Source organism: Hyperoodon ampullatus (genome assembly GCF_949752795.1).
Source record: "Hyperoodon ampullatus genome assembly, chromosome: 16".
Taxonomy (NCBI): domain Eukaryota; kingdom Metazoa; phylum Chordata; class Mammalia; order Artiodactyla; family Ziphiidae; genus Hyperoodon; species Hyperoodon ampullatus.
In genome coordinates this window covers 78,125,998-78,151,080 of record NC_136929.1, presented here as the reverse complement: position 1 = coordinate 78,151,080, position 25,083 = coordinate 78,125,998, and the positions used below count along the sequence as shown (strand labels likewise).

Here is a 25,083-nt window from a genome sequence, read left to right as displayed (position 1 = left end):
CAATGTAAAACAAAACAGTTTTTTGTGACTGTTACCAGAGCGGCCAGAGGAGAGGAACTCATGGTCAGACAGCAGAAGACTGCTCACCACCGTCCCTACCGCAGCCCCCAGATTTAGAGGTCAAGGTAGATGTCCTCCTTGCTCCCCACCACCGCCTCCAACCAGATCTCCTTCTCTCCTCCCTAACCACCCCTGCCCCAGCAAGTCTCATGCCCATGTACCCCACGTGCCAGGAGAAGCCACCCCAATACCTTAGCTGCCATCTCTAGACCTGTTCTCTCCCACCCTGGCCAGGCGCTCCAATGGACAAAGTCTAGAACTAGTCATTATCAATATCTGCAATTATTAAGAACTGCAAAAATATCAATTTCAAAGCATTCGAATCCAGAATGTGGGACATTCTACAAAATAATTAAAAATTATCCAAGAAGCCAGTGCCATTTAATAAAGTGCCAAAGTATTTAGGGGTGAGTTGCCACAATTTCTGCAATTACCTTCAAATGGTTCAGGAAAATACCTATACAGCAATATGGCAAAATGTGAACAATGGTTGGATCTAGGTGAGTATTCAGGTGTTCATCATACTATTCTTCCAACTTTCTCTATTTGGGGCAGCTTTCATAATAAAATGTTTGGGGGGCAGAATTCCATCTTCTGACTACCATGTCCTGTCCTTCCAGCTCATCCCTCTGAGACCCTCACTCCAACAATGCTTACAGCCCACAGGGTCCCACAATTCACTGATCCACGTTTTCTGTGTTCCCCAAAACCTATGCCCTCCTTGAGCAGCCTAAATTCATGGTTCACTGCAAGCACTCCTGTTGTATTTACATACTGTCAACTTCCAGCCCCTCTCACTCTGTGGGATTCACCTGGATGACCACACCTCTGCTGAAATATCAATATTACTCTCCACCACCCTACACCCAAAAAGCTGAATAAAGAAAAATAACGCAAACAATTCCCACTTGAAACATATAATCTCTAACCTACGTGGGCCCCTAGTGCAGCCCAGGAGTCAGACCACACTTCGCCCTTTGCTTTCCACTCTCGTGGACCCCGATCCGCCCGTCCAGCCTCCCAGAGTGTCCTCCATCCTCAGTCTCAGCAGATGCCCGAGCCTCCATTCCCCGAGGGAAGCTAGAGGGTTAGGGGGGAACGTCCCACCAACGGACCACACGTCCAGCCCCAGGTCCACGGCTGAGGCCCCATCACCAGGCACGGACGTCGAGCTCCCAGCCAGGCGGGAGCCTCCACTCCCCCTCAACCCGGTCTCCTCTCCTTCGTGCTTGCAGCTTCGGCAACCTGCCCACTCTCTCCTGCATCCGTATTTTCCTATTGAATCAATCCCACCAATACATAAGCACGTGTTGATTTTCCCATCTTAAAAAAAAAAAAAAAAAAAAAAAAAACTACTTCCCCTACAGCTCCTGCCCCATTTCCTTACTGTTACTGCAAAACTTCTCCACAAAGCTTTGTACTCTGCTGAAACCTCTCTCTCCTACCCGGTCAGGCTTTTACCCGGCATATCCGAGGACCCATCTTCAGTCCCCCGCTTACTCGGCAGCAGCCTCTGGGGCACCAGCCTCTCTGCTGCTTTACTCGGCCCTCAGGACACCACACTGGCCTCCTTTACTTCAGACTCGGGTTCATTCTCCTCCCCGCCATCTCCTCACCACCTGGCCAGGACCCGGGACCCTGCCCCGTCCACACCTTCAGCCCAAGCGATCTCTCCCACACGTTCCCAGGGCCCCAAACTTCTCGCTCCGACCTGAGCTTCTCTGGATACACACACAGCCCTGCCTGATATCCACCTGATGTCTAGTAGGCATTTCGAGCTCACCTGATCTAACCTGAGCTCCTAACCAACACCCACACCCCAGGAAAAGCGTGCTCTCTTCTTGTGGGGACTCACGGTAAAGGGCCAGAAAAACCACACTCAACTTGGAAGCCATTCCCACCCCCTCTCCTGCTGTCACAGCCCATCACCAGTTCTTCAATAAACCCTGTCCACCTGCAGCAATCCCCCAACTGGTGTCCTGATGGCGCCCAAATGCCCACTTCAGGTCACTCGCACGTCTACAGCAGGGAGGGTGGGCTCACCAAAACAGAGGAGGAGGCCACCCCTTCCATCCAAGCCCTGCCAGGGCTCCCCGTCTGACTCAGAGGGAAAAGGCGATGCCCACAGGTAGTTACTAAGGCCTAACGAAAGCGGCACCACCACCCTCGAGCCAGTCTCTGGGCCCATCCCCTGTTCTGTTCCTCACGGACCCTGGTCCTCCCAGCCTCGGGGCTCCGGGCCCACATCTCAGCCTGGCTCGCTGCGCCCTCTTCGGGCCATTATTCCAACGTCGCTTTCTCAGGAGGGCCTCCCCAGCCATCCTGTATAAACTGCAACACCCTCCCCCCAGCAGTGATCCCGCCTCCTTGCTTCCCCTCCCGAGTTCTCGACCCTGCGTCCCACACCATATGCTTCACTCATCTTTCCCCCACGGCTGGAATCCAAGCTCCAAGAGAACAAGGAAGTTTGTCTGTTTTATTCATTGCTTGATCTCCAGTGCCTCAAAGCCGTGACTGGCACATCACAGTTGTGAATACAGATGAATAAAAAAGCAAATACTTGATTTAAAAGGATCATATGCAAAAAAAAAAAAAAAAAAATCTCTGCAAAAATTTTACTTATCCTGTTTTAACTGAGATTACCTGCCTATTGTGTTATAATTCCTTTATAAGAATTATAAAAATGAATTTGAAAACTATGTGTATAGCGACGCACAAAAGAAGTATTTAATTGTGGTAAAATACACATAACACAAAATCACCATCTTAACCATGTTAAGATGTACACGTTAGTGGCGTTAAGTACATTCACACCACCGTGCAGCCGTCACCACCATCACCTCCAGAACTCTTCACCTTGCAAACCTGAAACTGCCCTCACTGAACGACAGCTTCTCTTTCTCCCCTCCCCCAGCCCTGGCACCCACCCTTCTACTTTGCTTCTAGGAATCTGACTGCTGAAATATTTAGCATCTCCCCAACGTGACAAAACCTACCGTGGACCCGTCTCTTCTCGAGGCCGTCACACACTGCCCCATCCTGGTGCTGCTCTCAGTGGCTCCGGCTTTCTTCCAGGCATCTAGTCGGAACCTTTCCATCACTTTTATTTCCTCCCGGAGGTCTGTGTTCTCTTTGACCAACATTTCTATCTGGCTTCTAAGACGGCCATGTGTACTGGACCATTTTGCTTCCTTTCTTTTCAAATCTTCCTGTAAATCTGCTATCTGCTGCTTCAAAGCCTCTCGGGGGGGGGGGGGGAGGGAAAAGCATTACTAGAACTGAAACAATGCAAGAGAAGAGACAAGACACATCAACAAAACAGAATTGCCAGCCTATCACAGACAGCAGAAAAGGGAATGTCAATGACATTGGGTTTCCCAGGAAAAGGAGTGGGGTTCAGGCTAGAGTCTCCCCTCATGCCATCCAGAAGTCAGGAGACAGAGGAGGCAGACGCCACTTAGCAGCCAGCGCGTTGCACTGCGTGAGGCGATAAAGGTCTAAGCTAAGACAGCAAGTGAAACAGAGAGAGACGGATGGGGTTATCTGGTGAAGAAAACAGAAACCGGAATCCATGACTAACTGAAGCAGCAGAAGAAGCAAAAGGAATAAAAGATTCCAGGTCAGAACTCCCAGCCCTGAAACTGGGTCTCTCTGGAATTCATGAGAAGAACCGGGTCTAAGAAAATGAGTTGTTTCAGACGGACCAAATGACATAAGTGCAGAAACTCCTGGAAACGCGTGGAAGCTATTTGCAACTTATGAACAGAAGTCACTACCTGCACCCACCTGGGTACAAGTTATGGCGAGTGACTCAGAGCGGAGGAAAGTTTAGACAGAAGCAAGAAAGCGTCTCCAGCAGCTGGGAGCCCCCTCGGGCCGAGCCTGCCTCACGAACACGCATGTGCCTGGATACCACCCACCCTCTCGGAAGACGCACGACAGTCAGCAGAGCAGTGTGGGCAGCAGAGGGAGAAACCAGGGCTCAAAGGGCTCCTGCTCAGGGTGTAACACCACAGAGGTGGCTCTGCACCCGGCTGAGGCCAAGGCTTGAATCCCAGCTCTGTGCCTTGGAAGCACTTGGAGCAAGGTCATTACCTTCCTGAGCGCCTGCCTGCCTATTTATACATTGTGGGTGCAACCGAGAGACGAGCAATGTCTAACTGGCCACCACTGCCATCGTGCGGGAAAATAAACTCTAAATGAGTTAAGAGTTCAAAGCCAAATAAGCCACAGGTAGACAAATGCTATATGGCATCACTTATATGTAGAATCTTAGGGGGAAAAAAGCTGACTTCAAAGAACAGAATGGTGGTTTCCAGGGGCTGGGGGGAGAGGGAAATGGGGAGATACAGGTCAAAGGATACAAACTCTGAGTTATAGGAAGAATAAGTTCTGAGGAGCTAATGGAGAGCATGGTGCCTGTAGTTAATAACACTGTGTTGTATATCTGAAAACTGCTGGGAGCAGATCTTAAGCGTTCTCACCATACCCACACACACGCACACACAGAGTTAACTTGATTGTGCTAATTATTCCATAGCGCATACGTATATCAAATCATCACACTGTAAACTTAAATACATACAGTTATATATTTCCATTATTCCTCAATAAAGTTACAAATGCAAAAGCAGTATTTATAACATATCTACTATCCATCAGGTACTGTTAAAGTCCTTGAATACAAAGAACGAAACACGGATTGCAGGGGACTTGTGTTGGGAGGTGACGGGGGCCTGGGAGAGACGCAGAGCGGGCGGGAGGGGTCGAGGCTGCTGGGCAGGAGGCGCGAGCAGAAGGCCAGCCGAGCTCCCAACTACGGGAGCCGCAGCGAACAGAGTGCTGAGAGGCAGACAACACGCCGCGTGGTGGCTGCCCGGGGACGCACGTTCCCAGAAGCACCAGCAGACACAGCACGAAGAAAGGTGCCAGCCCAGTCATACAACACCAAGAGGCCAGCCAGCCAGCTGGGGAGGGCTGTAGATGACGTGAAAAAGGCAGAAAGACACCAGATCTTATAGGAACTCGAGGCCATCGTAAGGGCTGGGGCTCTTATTACAAGAAAAAAGGAGAGTCGTGGAAGGGCTGCAAGCAGAGGGGACGTGGCCTGACTTCCTTCAGGAAGGATCGCTGGCCACTGTGTGGGGAGAAACCACGGGGACAAGGGCAAGAACAGAGGCCGGGCAGCCGGTGAGTCCAGTAACTCGGACATGGAAACTCAGATCTGGGCAGGTGTTCTGACAGAACAGCATGGGGTGTAGGAGAAAGAGAAGAGAAGGACTCTAATTTCTGGCCCGAGCTGGAGATGGCTGGGGAGGGTGATGGGACAGGGCATGTGAGGTGTCCAGCCGCCGGTCAGACACATTGGCCACGCAGAGAGCGGTCCAGGCCGGGGCTGACGTCCGGGAGCCTTCAGCACATTAAGCATTATTTAAGCCAAGAAACTAGACAAGACCATCGAGGAAGGACAGGTCAGCCTCCCTGCTGGATGAACTCCACCATTAAGTTAAAGAGGAGGAAAAGCAAGAGGAGACGAGACGGTCACCCGAGCATCCGGTGCCCCGGGACCCATGAGCTGCTCAACTGCCGCCGGGGCTGTCCTGGCAGGGGGGCTGGCAGTGCCACAGGAGCGGGTTCAGAGCAGCAGTGTGGACGAAAGCACAGAGAAAACAAGAGGCAAGATTTGGAGGCAGAGATACAGACAACGCTTTCAAGGCATCTGCTGCGAAGAACAAAGAGGGGTGTGGCCGACAGGGGCTGTGGAGTCGCAGTCCAGCGGCGTGGACACTGAGGGGAAGGTCCAGAGGCGTGAGGATGGACGGCGGGGGGCGGGGGGCAGCGCCGCGTGGGACCTCGTGTGCACGAGGTGGCCCAAGGGGAGGACCAGGGTCAAGTTCTCAGCCAGGCCGAAGCAGGGCCTTCGGGGGACAGCGAGGCCACAGGGTGGGAGGACCGAGCAGGGGGACGACGGCACCGTCCTCCAGGGCGCGGGGTGGAAGGGGACGGAGCACGACAGGCCCGCCTTGGGTTGTGCTAACGACTTAAAGTGAGCCTGCTCCCTGTGACATTTCTCTTTCAGCTAAATTAAGTGTTACGGGCACAGAGATGGCGTAGGCAGGAAATGCCAGGGATTTAGTTTTGTCACACAAAGTATGACCACGTGAGAAAAGGGAGCACAAAATACATTTAAAGTAATGATTACAGTGACAGACTCTGGGTTTTTTGTTTTTTGGGGGGTTTTTTGGGTTTTTTTTTCTTTTTGCGGTACGCGGGCCTCTCACTGCCGCGGCCTCTCCCGTTGCGGAGCACAGGCTCCAGACGCGCAGGCTCAGCGGCCACGGCTCACGGGCCCAGCCGCTCCACGGCATGTGGGATCTTCCCGGAGCGGGGCACGAACCCGTGTCCCCTGCATCGACAGGCGGACTCTCAACCACTGCACCACCAGGGAAGCCCAATTCTGGGGTTTAAGGACACAAGAAGGTAAGTAAGACCAGCTGGTTTGAAAGTCCTAATAGGAATAAAAGGTTACAGAGTAATAAAAGGAGTGACAAATATTATGGACTTGCTTACAAAAGGCTAGGAAATAGGGTTTAAATAACAGCTGGAGTTTGCAAGCATTAGTAACTAGGGGGAAAGAGGCTCTCCGGTCTTAAAGCTGTGGGAAACAACATCAAAATAAGCTCACTGGGGGCTTCCCTGGTGGCGAAGTGGTTGAGAGTCCGCCTGCCGATGCAGGGGATACGGGTTCGTGCCCCGGTCCGCGAGGATCCCACGTGCCGCGGAGCGGCTGGGCCCGTGAGCCGTGGCCGCTGAGCCTGCGCATCCGCAGCCCGTGCTCTGCAACGGGAGAGGCCACAGCAGTGACAGGCCCGTGTACCGCAAAAAAAAAAAAAAAAAAAAAAAAGCTCACTGAAGCACGTTTTCACTAAAAGACCAATAAGCAGAGAGAGAAAGGTTACTACTAGAGAAAATATACAAATGTGGAGATGGATAAAGGGCTGGTAGAGGGTCTATGCAGTGTCTAGCATGGCAGGCTGAGGAGCCTGCGTTCTACCCCAAGAGGAAGCCGGTGGATGCTGGAGGAAAGGGAACAAGACAGACAATGAAGCTAAGAGATCAGGACAAACACAGGTCAGACAAGAAAAGAGGCGGGAGGGAGACAAAGGGTCAGGATAAAAAAGTTATAGAGGAGATGAAGTCAAAGGAACTTACTGTCTGACTTGAATTGGATTTGAAAGCGAAGGTGTCCAGATTTCCAGCCTGAGTGAATGTGCAAAAAGTCCAAAGGAAAGGCAGATGCAGTAGGGACGGGGTGAGTTAAGTTTGAAACACCCAAAGCAAGCTGACCAGCTCACCACAGCACCTCACAAGTCAAGGGCCCTTAAATATCTGCTGGATGAGGAAACCGACGCGCAGGTCTGTGGTGAGCGGAGATCTGACTGAACACCAGTGTGCAAGTAGTCAATGAAACCTCACGGTATAAAAATCAGAATAATATGTGACTAAGACACAAAAATCAGTGGGAACTCATGACCTCAGAAAGGCCCATGCCCCCAGCCCTGTCGCTAGCACAGGCTCCAACAGAAAGGGGGGCACTGTGAGCCTGAGCCCACCCTCAGGCAGACCCAAATGCTAAGATGAAAGGAAGAGGCCTCCTCACAGACAGAGGATTTCAGATCTGCTGCGGGTTGGAGGGGGGAGAAACGCAAACACCAGGTGGTCTGAAGTCACCGATCATCAGAGAAAGCAGGGATAACGTTTGAAAATTCAAAGCAACAGCAGTGCTAAAGGACAAGGAAGCTAATGTACTTAAAGGGTTCCCACTGGTCAAGCTGGGACCAACTGATTATCAACAGGAACTGTGATCATTAGTTAGAGCCACCTGAGTCTGCGGCAGGCTACAGATGTAAATTCCAGGGGGACAGAAACGTGTCATCGACAATTCTCCACTCCCACCCCCGTCTCCAGGAGGTGAGGCCTCTAGACCAGCACTGCCCAGGGCTTTCTGCAAAGGTGGGTGTGTCCTAGACCTGCACTGTCCAGCGTTGACAGCTACCAGCCACCCGTGACTATCAAGCACTTGAAATGTGGCTAATGTGACCGAGAAACTGAATGTTTAGTTTCACTTAATTTCAACTAACTTAAATTTAAGTAGCCACATGCGGCTAATGGCTATAGCAGACTGGACAGAACAGGTTCACAGAGGAGAGGATGCACTTCCTGAGGGAGAGGCACCAGGTTACGAGAGAGTAAAATGTATGTGTCATTCACATATAATAAAATCAAACTAGAGCAAGACAGCTTCTCTGCTCTGGTTTGAATCAGTTTGGAAGAAGTAACCAGGTCCTGAGCTATTAGAAAGAGGGAAAGGTGGGGGGAATCGATCTTACTGGGGAGTCAAATATATTGGGTGGTCTGAGAAGGTTGGTTTTTTTTTAATCTCATAAGATTTTGATAACATAGCAATGTATCAAGTCAGTACTGCTTTACTCCTAGGAGATTCAGAAACAAGAAAAATGAATGACAAACCCATTGTGCAGATATTTTAGGCTATGGTTTTAAATTCAGTAAAAAAGTTTTCTGATAGCTAAATTTGGTTTTGGCTACGGCTTAAAATATCTGAAGTGTTAACACACACACAAAAAAAAACCTGCCAAATTTGTATTATTATAGATTATAATAGTAATCTATTTTATAGACTATTTAAAAGAAATTCAGGGACGTCCTTGGTGGTCCAGAGGTTAAGAATCTGCCTTCCGGGTGCAGAAGCGGAGGCAGTGCTTCCAAAGGCGGGCCTCTGGGGCGTGGAGATAAGGCCCTGGGAGCAGCGGGAGTAACTCACCAAGACGGAAGGTTTGCACGAGCCTGACTTTTCTGATCGCTGCTTTGGCTCTACTGTTCGTTATGGCCCTCAATGATTGGATGATGCCCACCTGCACTGAAAGACTGCAGACCAAGATGGTGGAGTAGAAGGACGTGCTCTCACTCCCTCTTGCGAGAGCACCAGAATCACAACTAGGTGCTGGACAATCATCGACAGGAAGACACTGGAACTCACCAAAAAAGATACCTCACATCCAAAGACAAAGAAGAAGCCACAATGAGATCGTAGGAGGGGCGCAATCACACTAAAATCAAATCCCATAACTGCTGGGTGGGTGACTCATAGACTGGAGAACACTTATACCACAGAAGTCTACTGACTGGAGTGAAGGTCCTGAGCCCCAAGTCAGGCTTCCCAACCTGGGGGTCCGGCAACAGGAGAGGAATTCCTAGAGAATCAGACTTTGAAGCCTAGTGAGATTTGATTGTGGGACTTCGACAAGACTGGGGGAAACAGAGACTCCACTCTTGGAGGGCACACACAAAGTAGTGTGCGCATCGGGACCCAGGGGAAGGAGCAGTGACCCCAGAGGATACTGAACCAGACCTACCTGCTAGTGTTGGAGGGTCTCCTGCAAAGGCGGGGGGGTGGTTGTATCTCACCATGAGGACTAGGACACTAGCAGCAGAAGCTCTGGGAAGTACTTCTTGGCGTGAACCCTCCCAGAGTCCGCCATTAGCCCCACCAAAGAGCCCCGGTAGGATCCAGTGCTGGGTTCCCTCAGACCAAACAAGCAACAGGGAGGGAACCCAGCCCCACCCATCAACAGTCAAGCAGATTAAAGTTTTACTGAGCTCTGCCCACCAGAGCAACAGCCAGCTCTACCCACCACCAGTCCCTCCCATCAGGAAACCTGCACAAGCCTCTTAGATAGCCTCATCCACCAGAGGGCAGACAGCAGAAGCAAGAAGAACTACAATCCTGCAGCCTGTGGAACAAAAACCACATTCACAGAAAGACAGACAAGATGAAAAGGCAGAGGGCTATGTACCAGATGAAGGAACAAGATAAAACCCCAGAAAAACAACTAAATGAAGTGGAGATAGGCAACCTTCCAGAAAAAGATTTCAGAATAATGATAGTGAAGATGATCCAGGACCTGCGAAAAAGAATGGAGGCAAAGATCAAGAAGATGCAAGAAATGTTTAACAAAGACCTAGAAGAATTAAAGAACAAACAAACAGAGATGAACAATACAATAACTGAAATGAAAAATACACCAGAAGGAATCAATAGCAGAATAACTGAGGCAGAAGAACGCATAAGTGGCCTGGAAGACAGAATGGTGGAATTCACTGCTGCGGAACAGAATAAAGAAAAAAGAACAGGAGAAGCCACAACAGTGAGAAGCCCACGTACTGCAAAAAAAAAAAAAAAAAAAAGCTGGTTCTTTGAGAAGACAAACAAAAATGATAAACCATTAGCCAGACTCATCAAGAAAAAGAGGGAGAAGACTCAAATCAATAAAATTAGAAATGAAAGAGAAGTTACGACGCCGCAGAAATACAAAGCATCCTAAGAGACTACTACAAGCAACTCTATGTCAACAAAATGGACAACCTGGAAGAAATGGACAAATTCTTAGAAGGGTATAACCTTCCATGACTGAACCAGGAAGAAACAGAAAATATGAACAGACCAATCACAAGTAATGAAATTGAAACTGTGATTAAAAATCTTACAACAAACAAAAGTCCAGGACCAGATGGCTTCACAGGCGAATTCTATCAAACATTTAGAGAAGAGCTAACACCCATCCTTCTCAAACTCTTCCAAAAAATTGCAGAGGAAGGAACAATCCCAAACTCATTCTATGAGGCCACCATCACCCTGACACCAAAACCAGACAAAGATACTACAAAAAAAGAAAATTACAGACCAGTATCACTGATGAATATAGATGCAAAAATCCTCAACAAAATACTAGAAAACAGAATCCAACAATACATTAAAAGGATCATACACCATGATCAAGTGGGATTTATCCCAGGGATGCAAGGATTCCTCAATATATGCAAATCAATCAATGTGATACAACATATTAACAAACTGAAGAATAAAAACCATATGATCATCTCAATAGATGAAGAAAAAGCTTTTGACAAATTTAACACCCATTTATGATAAAAACTCTCCAGAAAGTTGGCACAGAGGGAACCTACCTCAACATAATAAAGGCCATATATGACAAATCGACACCAAACATCATTCTCAATGGTGAAAAACTGAAAACATTTCCTCTAAGATCAGGAACAAGACAAGGATGTCCACTCTCATGGCTATTATTCAACATAGTTTTGGAAGTCCTAGCCTCACCCATCAGAGAAGAAAAAGGAATACAAATTGGAAAAGAAGAAGTAAAACTGTCACTGTTTGCCGATGACATGATACTATACATAGAGAATCCTGAAGATGCCACCAGAAAACTACTAGAGCTAATCAATTAATTTGGTAAAGTTGCAGGTTACAAAATTAATGCACAAAAATCTCCGGCATTTCTATACACTAATGATGAAAAACCTGAAAGAGATATTAAGGAAATTCTCCCATTTACTACTGCAACAAAAAGAATAAAATACCTAGGAATAAACCTACCTAGGGAGACAAAAGACCTGTATGCAGAAAACTATAAGACAATGATGAAAGAAATTAAAGATGATACCAACAGATGGAGAGATATACCATGTTCTTGGATTGGAAGAATCAATACTGTGAAAATGACTATACTACCCAAAGCAATCTACAGATTCAACGCAATCCCTATCAAATTACCAATGGCATTTTTTACGGAACTAGAACAAAAAATCTTAAAATTTGTATGGAGACACAAAAGACCCCAAATAGCCAAAGCAGTCTTGAGGGGAAAAAATGGAGCTGGAGGAATCAGACTCCCTGTCTTCAGACTATACTACAAAGCTACAGTAATCAAGACAATATGGTACCGGCACAAAAACAGAAACACAGATCAATGGAACAAGATAGAAAGCCCAGAGATAAACCCACGCACCTATGGTCAACAAATCTATGACAAGGGAGGCAAGGATATACAATGGAGAAAAGACAGTCTCTTCAATAAGTGGTGCTGGGAAAACTGGACAGCTACATGTAAAAGAATGAAATTAGAACACTCCTTAACACCATACACAAAAATAAACTCAAAATGGATTAAAGACCTAAATGTAAGACCGGACACTATAAAACTCTTAGAGGAAAACATAGGAAGAACACTCTTTGACATAAATCACAGCAACATCTTTTTTGATCCACCTCGTAGAGTAATGGAAATAAAAACAAAAGTAAACAAATGGGTCCTAATGAAACTTCAAAGCTTTTGCACAGCAAAGGAAACCACAGACAAGACGAAAAGACAAGCCTCAGAATGGGAGAAAATATTTGCAGATGAATCAACGGACAAAGGATTAATCTCCAAAATATATAAACAGCTCATGCAGCTCAATATTAAAGAAACAAACAACCCAATCCAAAAATGGGCAGAAGACCTAAATAGACATTTCTCCAAAGAAGACATACAGATGGCCAAGAGGCACATGGAAAGCTACTCAACATCACTAATTATTAGAAAAATGCAAATCAAAACTACAATGAGTTATCACCTCTCACCCATTAGAATGGGCATCATCAGAAAATCTACAAACAAATGCTGGAGAGGGTGTGGAGAAAAGGGAACCCTCTTGCACTGTTGGTGGGAATGTAAACTGATACAGCCACTATGGAGAACAGTATGGAGGTTCCTTAAAAAACTAAAAATAGGGCCTCCCTGGTGGCGCAGTGGTTGAGAGTCCGCCTGCCGATGCAGGGGATACGGGTTCGTGCCCCGGTCTGGGAGGATCCCATATGCCGCGGAGCGGCTGGGCCCGTGAGCCATGGCTGCTGAGCCTGCGCATCCGGAGCCTGTGCTCCGCAACGGGAGAGGCCACAACAGTGAGAGGCCCGCGTACCACAAAAAAAAAAAAAAAAAAAAAAACTAAAAATAGAATTACCATATGATCCAGCAATCCCACTACTGGGCATATACCCAGAGAAAACCACAGTTCAAAAAGACACATGCACCCCAATGTTCACTGCAGCACTATTTACAATAGCCAGGTCATGGAAGCAACCTAAATGCTCATCGACAGACGAATGGATAAAGAAGTTGTGGTACATGTATACAGTGGAATATTACTCAGCCATAAAAAGGAACGAAATTGGGTCATTTGTTGAGACGTGGATGGATCTAGAGACTGTCATACAGAGTGAAATAAGTCAGAAAGAGAAAAACAAATATCGTATATTAACACATGTATGTGGAACCTGGAAAAATGGTACAGATCAACCAGTTTGCAGGGCAGAAGTTGAGACACAGATGTAGAGAACAAACGTATGGACACCAAGGGGGGAAAACCACGGGGTGGGTGGGGATGGTGGTGTGCTGAATTGGGCGATTGGGATTGACATGTATACACTGATGTGTATAAAACTGATGACTAATAAGAACCTGTTGTATAAAAAAATAAATAAAATAAAATTCAAAAATTAAAATTAAAAAAAAAATCTGCCTTCCAGGGCTTCCCTGGTGGCACAGTGGTTAAGAATCTGCCTGCCAATGCAGGGGACACAGGTTCAAGCTTTGGTCCAGGGAGATCCCACATGCCACGGAGCAACTAAGCCCATGCGCCACAACTACTGAGCCCACATGCCACAACTACTGAAGCCCGCACGCCTAGAGCCCGTGCTCTGCAACACGAGAAGCCACCGCAATGAGAAGCCTGCACACCGCAATGAAGAGTAGCCCCCGCTCGCCACAACTAGAGAAAGCCCACATGCAGCAAAGAAGACCCAATGCAGCCAAAAATAAATAAATAAAATAAATAATTTTTTTTATTTTTAAAACTAAAAAAAAAAGAATCTGCCTTCCAATGCAGGGGATGTGGGTTCAATCCCTGGTCGGGGAACTAAGATCCCACATGTTGTGGGGCAACTAAGACCACACGCTCTAGAGCCCACACGCCACAACTAGAGAGAAGCCCACGCACCACTATGTAGACGCTGTGAGCCGCAACAAAGATGTTGCATGTCACAACTAAGACCCAAAGGAAAGGGTTAGGGAGAGAGGGAGAGAGGAAAAGAGAAAAGAAATTCAATTAAATTTAACACGAATTTTAATCTTTTACCTTTCAGGCAAAGAGCAAAAAACACTCTTAAAATTGCTAGTAGAATTTTAAATTGGCATGACAGGGACTTCCCTGGTGGCGCAGTGGTTAAGAATCCATCTCCCAGTGCAGGGGACACAGGTCGAGCCCTGGTCCGGGAAGATCCCACATGCCACGGAGCAACTAAGCCCGTGAGCCACAACTACTGAGCCCACGTGCTGCAACTACTGAAGCCCGCGTGCCTAGAGCCCGTGCTCCACAGCAAGAGAAGCTACCACAATGAGAAGCCCATGCACCGCAATGAAGAGTAGCCCCCACTTGCCACAACTAGAGAAAGCCCACGTGCAGCAACGAAGACCCAATGCAGCCAAAAAAAAAAAAAAATTGTCATGATATTTATGGAGGGATAATCTGGCCATATCTACTAAGTACACACCCTTTAACCTAGAAATTTCATTTGCAGGACTTTATCCCACAGATATGCTTGCGTACGTAAGCTACCAACAGGTAAGGATGAATTTATTTTGTTCACTACTTCATTCCCAGTACATGCCTGCTATACAGGCTGTACTCAATAACCACATGTTAAATGACAAGCAGAACGATTGCGAGAGGGGAGGTATGTACAGGGCTATTCAGGAGAGCACTTCTTATATACAGAAAAAGAGCAGAAATAACATAAAGGCTTGGTTAGGTAAATTATGGCACTTCCATATAACGCAGCTTTTTTAATGCATTTATTTTCAGTGGTAAAATAAAGGAGAATGCTCTTTACGTTAAGACGTAAAATGATTTTAGTATACTACCATTAATTCGTTTTTTGTTTTTTTTAATTGGGAATATACATATGTATTTGCTTAGAATTTCTCTGAAAAGATACAAAAGATTGGTAACACCGGATGCCTCAAAAGAGAGGTAAATCAGGTGCCAGGGCAAGGGTGAGAGGGAGAGGTTTCACAGCACATCTTTTTGTACCTTTTGAATAGGAATATATTACCTTTTGAAATAAAAACTTTAATAGATTGTTAAAGTCTAACGTATTAGATATAATAAACCAAGCATGAACCAAAACATAATGGCACGTTTCCGCCTACAGAAATAAACAGAACTAAAGACCCTAATAGACACGGCATGTGGTAACTTAAGCTACAGGTGTGTACTAAGACTAACCAAGGGTGGTGCACTATGTATGAAAGGAAGGAAGCAAAGGACGGGCCTCGAAAAGACTAGTGTTGAAAATATGAAAGTGGATGAGTTTGTATTTTATGCTATAAATAACAGAAAGCCATTTAAAATTTTTCTTTTGGTAAACTGAAGTTTTACTTTTGATGAAATTCAATATATCCACTTTTTCTTTTATACTTAGTTCTTTGTGTCTTCTCTTGGAAACCTCTGCAGATGCCACTGTCGCAAATATATTCACCTACAGTTTTTCCTAGGTTTATAGTTTTAGCTAGAAATGCATTAGTTCTTTTTAACTACTATTTTCCTCTGATCATGTCCATTTCTAACTTTGAAATGACTAGGACTGACGATTTGGCTTATCAGTTTACAAGTTTTCGAGTTAAACACCTAGTTAGTATACAAGCCTTAAATTATTATAAATGAACAGAACTAACAATGTGTGGTGGGTCAAACAAATTAACACATTCCACTGGTGAATCTCCAACTCCTGGCTTGTTAATACATCCATGTCATTATCAGAGTATTTTCTGGGGAAGCCTTCAGTAAGAAAAGAACTGCTGTATTTTACTCTTTAAAAGTGAAGACTACAGGACTTCCCTGGCGGTCCAGTGGTTAAGACTCCGTGCTTCCAATGCAGGGGGCACGGGTCCAATCCCTGGTCGGGGAACTAAGATCCTACATGCCGCATGGCACGGCCAAAAAAAATTGAAAAAAAAAAAAAAGAAAGTCAAGACTACAAAAGATGTTCCTGATGTCTCAGATTATTTGTTGAGTCAATGGATGATTAATAAACTGATACCCAATTTCTCTTTGACACATCAAATAATTCTAAGATTCTTACCAGACTGTCATCTTTACTAACTGATATGAGTATAATGTAAAGAACTGACATACTTGTATTTCTTCACGTTCTTTTTTATCCGGAAAAGTTCTCGCAACTGTAGAATACTTTTCAAAAACTTTGCGTTCCTTTTGTAATTTCCTCCTTTCCTCCTTTTTAAACTCCTCTATTCGAGCCAATTCTTTTGCTTTCTGTTGTTCAAAGTCAGCAATTTCTTTCCTAAAACAACCAAACCATGTTATAATCTAAGGAGACCACCTCAATACAGTAATCTACACGCGGTACCAAAATGGAAGACCAGTGACAACCTGGAATTGAGAAGCTGCTAGTTTTGGTGAATCCATCTTCAACCCACAGTAGTGAAATAACAGTCAATTAACCCAGTAAAGCACTACTCAACAAGCATTCACTGCATACCCACTATGATTCAAGTACTACACTACGTACTGGAGAAACCACAGTGAAAAAAATAAACATCCTTACTCCTATAAAGCTTCTTACATTCTAGTGGGAGCGACAGATGACAATAAATAAAATTAACAAGTAAAATATATGGAACACTGGAAATATTAAGAAGAATAAACCAAGGAATGAGGTTAGGAAATATGGAGGTTAGGAGCCTGAAATTATGGACGAAGTCATCTTGCTGAGGCAGTATTTGAGGTAAAACCTGAGGGACATGAGAGAACAGCCATTGAGGTATCTGGACAAAACAGTTCAGGCAGAGGGAACACCACATGCAAAAGCCCTAAGATAGGAACATGCCTGATGTGTTCAAAGAACAGGCAGGAGGCCAGTGTGGCTAAAGAGACAGAACAGTAGGAGAAAACGTCAGGAAAAAGGGCGGGGGGCAGGAGGCGGGGTGATTAATTAGGGTCTGTGGACCACTGTGAAGACCCTGGTATTTAGCTTAGGAGCACGCGGGTCAGAGAACGGTCAGGACCCGGCCTCCTTCTGGTTGCTGTGTGAAGAGCACAGGGAGAGTGACGACACCAAGACTGTGAAACAAGAGGTCCCTGGCTCACATCCTTCCACACGAATGCCATCCACAGACAGAAGTGCTTTTGTGGGAGCTCTGGGATTCAGGCAGGAAATGAGAAACGCTGGTGAAGCCTAAGATCAAGGACAGCCACTCAGAGAAGGCAGGCCCATGCCCCAGTGCCAGGCTTACCAAATGTGGTCCTGATGCACTAAAAACAGCCCCACTGCCAAGGGACCCAGGAGGAGCCGTGCCCGTTCATGCCCCTGGAGAGAGACCCGCAGACCTTGGCCCTGCCTACAGATCCTGGTACAGCCCTGTGACCCAGCTCCAGCCCTGCTCTATGTGGTACAGATCAGTCCTGCCCACCCAGGAGCCTGGTAGGAAGCTGCTCAGAAACCTGGCAGGAGCCCCACCCATCCTCACGCCTGGAAACACACCTCCTGTCTACAGACTCAACAGTGGACCAGGAGGCAGCCCCATGACCTAACTCCAGCCCTGCCTGACTGTGGTCCAGGAAGTAGTCCTGTCCTACTGGGGATGCAGCAGGAACCACAGCTGACTGCAACCCTGGTAACAGGCCTAACAACTGTGGACCCAGCTACAACCCCACTTGACTGTGATCCTGGAAGTAGACCCACCAGTCCAGGGATCCAGCAGAAGAAGGTCTTTACCTGCCAAAAACAGTCTGTAAAGACAGGAACAGGTGTTTGTTCTTTCAAATGCAAAGACATCAACACAAGTCCACATAGATCACCAAGAATCAGGCAAACGTGACACCACCAAAGGAAACTAATAAAGCTCCAGTAACCAATCCCAAAGAAATCGAGATCTACAAATTACCTGACAAAGAATACAAAATAATTGTTTTAAGGAAGCTCAGCAAGCTACAAGAAAACACAGATAAACAACTCAATGAAACTAGGGAAACAATACATGAAACAAGACAAGAAGTTCAACAAAGAGCTAGAAATCATAAAAAAAGAACCAAAAAGAAATTCTAGAGCTGAAGAATACAAGGAATGAAGTGATAAATGCAACAGAGAACTTCAACAGCAGACTCAAGCAGAAGAGAGAATCTGTGACTGCGAAGACTGGTGATTCAAAGTTATTCAGTCAGAGGGGGAAAAAAGGGAAAAGAACGAAAAGGAGTGAAGAAAGCCCACAGGATTTATGGGACACTACTGTATGAACCATATATGCATTATGGAAGGAAAAAAAATCAACAAACCTTTAGCTAGACTAAGAAAAAAAGAGAGAAGACTCAAATAAATAAAGTCATAAATGAAAGGCAAGGCATTATAACAGATGCCTCAGAAATAAAAAGGACAATATATGAATAATTATATTCGAAACCACTGGATACCTTAGAATGGTTAAATTCCTAGAAACATACAACCTACCAAAATTGAATCCAGAAGAAACAGAAAGCCTGAACTGACCAATAACAAATAAGGAGACTGAATCAGTAATCAAAAACCTCCCAAAAAACAAAAGTCCAGGACCAGATGGCTTCACAGGTAAATTCCACCAAACAGTCAAAGAAAAAATTAATACAATTCTTTTTTAAACTCTTCCAAGAAAAGAAGGAATACTTCCAAACTCATTCTGTGAGGCTAGTTACCACTCTGATACCACAGGCAGACAAAGATACAAGAAAGGAAAACTACAGGCTAATGTCCCTGATGAATACAGTCTATAAATCCTCAAAAAAATACTAGCGAACCAAATTCAACGGCACAGTAAAAGCATTAAATACCATGACCAAGTGGGATTCATCCCCAGGATGCAAAGTTGGTTCAACACACGCAAATCAACTAACATGATGTAAACTGGTGCAGCCACTGTGCGAAACAGTATGGTGGTTCCTCAGCATTATTCACAATAACCCAAACATAGAAACAACCCACATGTCCAGCTGTGAGCCAAGGAAGGCTAAGGATCGCCAGAAACCAACAGAAGATACGAGAGAAAGCATGGCTCTGCTGACACCTTGACTTCAGGCTTCTAGCCCCCAGAACCATGAGAAAATAAATTTCTGTTGTTTCAAGCCATCCAGTTTGTGTATATTTTGTTACAGCAGCCCTAGGAAACTAATACACTGGCCAAGGTGGCCCTTGAATTCAGAGCTCCACACTGCTTTTCAAATTTCAATTTATGACCTCATCACGACGACAATTCTCCTTTTAAGACATCTTTGACCACAGTGGGTCATTTTATTTAAAAATTCTTATGTGGTATTTATTTCACTTCCTTCTCTCACTTATATTGTTGGATTAATAAGAATTGTTTCAAATAGTTCAGATATAATCTTAAAAATAAAGCTGAATCACTATACATTTTCTCCCACTTACAGATGCAAACTTACCTGAGTTTTTCCAAGGCACTTTCTCGTTCAATGCGAAGTTTAGCTAAAGATGTGTTCTCAGCTTTAAATTTTTCTATTTCTGTTTCCAATTCAATAACTTTCTCTCTCAAAACTTGAGATCGAGCATTGTCACCTATAAGATAAGCCACAAATATTGAACTTCACAAAAAGCTTTCAACAGCAAAACACTAGCTAGCTATTACACTAGGAGCCAAAAATATGGTAAACACCTGTACTATTAAAATGCATTAGAAACAATGCTTCTAAAAACAAAGAAAAAAATTATTATAGTCTAACTTTCCAGATGGAACAGACTAAATTTAATAAAGAATCAAATCATTCTACCTCAAGAGTATCAATCTGATGACAAATGAACATTATGTATTAAAAAAATCAAATAAATTTTAAACCAATATACATAAATAGCTTAAAAACATGAATAAGTATTTGCAAGAGACTTAAAGCTCTAATGAACGCCAAAATAAAAGTTTAACCCCCACTAATCAAAGAAATATAAATTAAGACCTTTTTCTGTATCAAATTTGCTACTTAAGAAAATGGCCAATGCTTTCGTCCTTCAACTACCCTTCTGGAAAATAACCCTGATTTGTAACACAAGGCTAAAATACACATTACCTACCCTTAGACCCACTTCTAAAAATCTAGTTAAAGAACGAACTTATAAAATCATACAAATCGTTTTGCACAAAAATATGCATTGAAGTGTTATTTCTAATAGTGAAAAATAATTTGTATACAACATTAAAGAAATTACTAAAAAAAATTATGCTACATTCATATAATGCTCTGCAACCATTTTTAAAGTATACAAAGAGCTTTAATGATGTGGCCAAAGCATATTAAACGCCTAGTCAAAAAGCATGAGGCGAGTTATAATATATGTCTCTGCCATATGAAAAATACACAGGAAAAATGAATGGAAAGAAATATCCCAAAATGATATCACAGTTACCTTAAGATAGGTTAGCTATAAACATTTTTGCTTCTACACTTTTTAACTACCAAACTTCCTGCAAAAAATACTATTTTTAAAATCGGAATATTTTTTAAAATTAGCTTAAGTTATAATTTCTATTTTAAAGCACCTATGCTTTGCTAGACACTCAGAGTTTATAATATAACATGACATAAAGGAAAACTGTTTTCAATATAAGTTAAAAAAATCCATCACATAAACTAAATACTATATAGCCACTAAATGGAATGAGACAGATGTGTATTAGAACAATCTTCAAAATTTATTATAAGCAAGGTGCAGAACAGTATATAAAAAACATGTTTTCATAGGTGCAGAAAGGAGGATTATATCCACATTCACACATATGCTTTCATATGCATGGAATCTTTGCAGAATACACAAATGAAATGGGAAAGCTGATGTCTCTAAGAGCCCATGTCTGGGGAAGAATAGAAACTTGAATTTTACTGTATTTCTTCCTCATCATATTTGGCAAGAGAATGCATGAGGTAGTAAAAAAAAAAAAAAACTAATTAAAAAAAATACACAGTAGCACAAACCACAAATTGGGTATTCCCTGGTTATAAAAGAAACTTAAATGTTATCTTACCTTATAATAATTAATTTTAAAGCCTTGGCAATAAGACACAGGCTAAAATTTGAAAAATCTGAAATCACAATTCTTCCAAATCTTTTATACTAGTGACTATTACATTATTTACTCACAAAACAAATCAAATTTTAACAAATTACCTACTTAACTTTAACAAATCACCTACTAGATTTCCACTGAGCAACTAGAAAGGTTGGGATTTTAATAAGCATTCTGACAACATACTGATAAAATAAATATTAAACGTGTAACATTCCATTACATATTTTACAATGCTCTGACTTACCAGGTGGTTGGTCTTGATTTATGTTTAACTTGGGTTCATTTCCCAAGCGTGAATCTGATTTTGATTTTGGTTTCAAAGAAGGGAAGAATTTCATCATCAGATCCGAGGTAGGAGGAGGACTTGTGCTCCTACTGGATTTATTCAAGTCTTCTCCCTTCTTGACTGGTGCAACCTTCCTTTTTATTGTTTTGTCCAGTACACATATTTCACTCTTATTAGGGTAGGTGGTCTGGGGAGTCCCATAAACGGCTTCATTCCCAAGAATAACATCATGTTTAAATGAATCATCTTCAAGGTCAGTCCAAGTTCTTTCATCATCAAAGTCAATTTTACTCACAGATGGGTGTCTTCTTGAGGAATCAGAAGCTTTATTTTTCAAGCTTGCTATTATGATAGACTCGTCACTACTGTAATCTTTATCAGACAAATCTAAATCAACATCTCTCCTCTTATCTTCTTCTTGAGTCCTGGTGTCCCTTAAAGGTCCCCTCCCATCACAGACTTGTGGACTATCTTCTCTGCTGCTGAAACCCCTTTCCTTATCCTCAGATGATGGTTTTATGGTGACATCAAGTTGTTCCTCAGAATCAGTGCTATCATCATCACTGTCTGTACCACCTTCGTCATCGCTTGCATTCCACCTAGTTGGACTTTCACAAGTGCTCATCTGGAACACTTTCCGACTGACTTTACAGGACTGTTCCTGCGATGCATCAGGTGAGGACACTGTATCAGGTTGTTTGGGTGCAACCTCACACTCACGCTTACTTTCACACGTGGTACAGTCTGGATCCTCATTTTGGTTACACTCACTAACGGGATCCGGTGTTGCTGTCTTCTCTGGCTGCACAGCTTTGACGGGGGTAGAAGATAGCCGGTGACCTCTGCAGACCTGTTGGTCCCTCTCTAAGATCTTCAGTACAAATGAGGAATTACTAGAAAATGATATTTCATCAGCAGCTTGCTCTAAAAACAAAAATTCATCTAATTCCAAATTTTCCTTTTCCTTTTCTCGTTCCCAATTCTCTAACTTTTTCTGAAGAGAAATGTCAAGAGAAGATTCTGACTCTTTCGAAGTCTCACTTATTGGGCTCTTAGAAGCCACGCAGCTGGCCAGCCCTGTCAAAAGGGAAAGTCTGTCTTTACCTTGTGTCTTATTCCTGATTTTGCAACCAACGTCACAAGGTTTTGTACACTCGGGTACATTTTCTTTATTATTAGATTCTACCTTTTTTTCTAAATTGATCTGACCTCTAAATTGCCCGTCACATTTCTTCCCTGCCAGTATCTTCAATCCTGCTGGAGAAAGACTTTTCCTATTGTTACCCTTAAGCACTTTCGGCTTCTGACTGAGTGTGACACAACTACTCTTTGTTCTGGCTTTACTGTTCTTTTTGACAGGAAGGTTCTCTGTACACAGTTCTTTATTTATAAGAGCAGTTTTCCGCTGGAATTGTTGTTTATCTAATTTAAACACAGGTTTGTCCTCTGAACTGCTGTGAGTAGTGACTAGTTTATTTTCTCTCCCCTTCTGAAACTTAGATTTAGCATTAGTAAACCTAGCTAAACCTTCCCCTCGTTTTAAGAATGGTTGTTTTGGTTTTGCTTTGATTAGCAAGGATCCTTCTGCTTCCTAAAATAAAAGAACAATGTTTGAATTAATTCTGGTATATCCAAGTAATCTCAAAGTTATTTTTAAAGCAAATTATAAACAAATCTCTAAAGCCTTAGATAATTTAATCAAAATAGTGGAAATGCTAACCCTTAGCTGTTTTTGTTTCAGTTCTTGTTCTTCCAACCGAATTTGTTCTTCTAAGTAGTCTTCAAAGGTTTGTTTCCTTTCTCTAATAGCAGCTTTAATAGGCCTAATCATAAAAGTAAAGTTATTTAACATTCAAATCATGTGGTGAATACTTTACACTTAGTGTGCCTGATACAGACACCTCTGACTGAGAACTAACCTTTTTCAAAGTCACAGATCCCCTCTGAGAATCTATTAAAAGCTACAATCCCACTCCATCTCCCAAAATATAGAAATACACATCACTCTACACGTGATTTGAAAAACCCCTCTGAAGTCCACCTACTGACCTTAGATTAACTTTTGAAGTAACATATTCATTACATAAATAAAATATATTTCAAAAATAATTCATTAAATACATACTCTAAGATCCTTAATAATATAAACAAAACAATCAAAAGTCATTTGCCATTTTAATATACATTCCATAATGTATATTAAAATACTTAAGAAAATAATAAACAACCTCACAGTTGGTATTATCTCTGACATAAAATTTTTAAATTCTGTAACCATACTCACTCAATTATTATTTATAAGTGATACCATGTGTGAGACTCCAATATATGATTTTTTTCTCTTCTCCAAAACAGGATTTATGTGAGAGAAGATTAGTTTTATCCAGATATTTCCCTTAGGTGAAAAAACTTTGCTCAATTTTTCCAGTATGATGTCAAACTGATGTATCTCCCCAACCTGCTTCTGTTGCTGACAACATGGAATAAGTTGGATCTTCAACTCTTTATTTAAAAGCATACCCAGGCAAACACAAGAAAACTATGGATCTTTCAAACAAAGGAAGTACCAATAATAATGACTATTATATTAAATTCCTTCCAACATGGATGATACCTTTCTTCAATATTAACCACTTCCGAGGAATCACCAATTTTTTTTAAGTTCGTATTGTTCCCTTCCTGAATCTGTTCCGTCATTTCCTCCGAACATGGTAAAATACCTTCTCCTAGGATAAAAATTAGGAACAATTTAGTTCAAAAAAAAGCAGATTAAAGTCTTAAAACTTGAGAAGTTTACAAGTTACTGTACTAAAAAAATATTTAGTTAAACTTAATGTATACCAAAGATTTTAGAACTCTCAAGGATTTCTTTAATATGATAAAGAAAAACTACAAAACGCTAATGAAAACACAACATTCTGCTCTCCCTTCCAGTTGACCTCTCAAAAACCCGTGCCATAGTACTGGCTTCTGTGACCTGACAGTGAGCCCTTTGTTTGGTCACACTGTTACCTGACTGATTAAATTTTGAAGCGAGTCCTTTGCTAGGACTGGACTTTATTCAAAGTATCTGGTGTTGAGTTCTCAATTCAGATGAACTTCGCTGGCGAGCTACTGAGGACTGAGACCCCCAAAATAATCCGGAAGCCATTCTGTGAAGTTGACAAGTGAAAGTCTGCAGACAGGAAAACCTCTCCTTTTATACACTGAGAATTCCCACTGCAGTGAATGGAAGATCTGTGTGTGTAAAGAGCACGTGAGCAGCGGGGATTCAGCCCCAGAGAAAGGTGTCGAGTTGCCTTGGTAAAGGATTTATACACCACACGGTCACAGTTCCTTGACAGGGCAGCAACAGAACACTAACAGCTGCAATGACGAAGTACTTTGAAGCATAGGGCACCGTTTTAGAGGTAATTCTACAAAATAAAACTTTACTTGGGGACCTTCAAGATGGCGGAGAAGACGTGGAGATCACCTTCCCACAAATACATCAGAAATACATCTACATGTGGAACAACCCCTACAGAACACCTACTGAGATCTGGCAGAAGACCTCAGACCTCCCAAAAGGCAAGAAACTCCCCACGTACCTGGGTAGGGCAAAGGAAAACAGAATAAACAGAGACAAAAGGATAGGGCCGGGACCTGCACCAGTGGGAGGGAGCCATGAAGGAGAAACGGTTTCCACACACT

General features: G+C 43.4%; 1 protein-coding gene across 2 annotated transcripts in view; it reads right to left on the bottom strand.

Annotated features, from left to right (window-relative positions):
- CPAP (centrosome assembly and centriole elongation protein) overlaps positions 1-25,083 on the bottom strand; it is a gene marked incomplete at its 5' end in the record, with an annotated part of 54,647 nt that overhangs the window by 11,674 nt on the left and 17,890 nt on the right. For both annotated transcript variants that reach the window (XM_079721601.1, XM_079721602.1), the window contains 6 exons: positions 3,057-3,299; positions 16,177-16,342; positions 19,471-19,603; positions 21,349-22,981; positions 23,111-23,213; positions 24,005-24,116. In XM_079721601.1, coding sequence (XP_079577727.1) covers positions 3,057-3,299; positions 16,177-16,342; positions 19,471-19,603; positions 21,349-22,981; positions 23,111-23,213; positions 24,005-24,116 — 2,390 coding nt within the window. The remainder of the gene's footprint in view (positions 1-3,056; positions 3,300-16,176; positions 16,343-19,470; positions 19,604-21,348; positions 22,982-23,110; positions 23,214-24,004; positions 24,117-25,083) is intronic.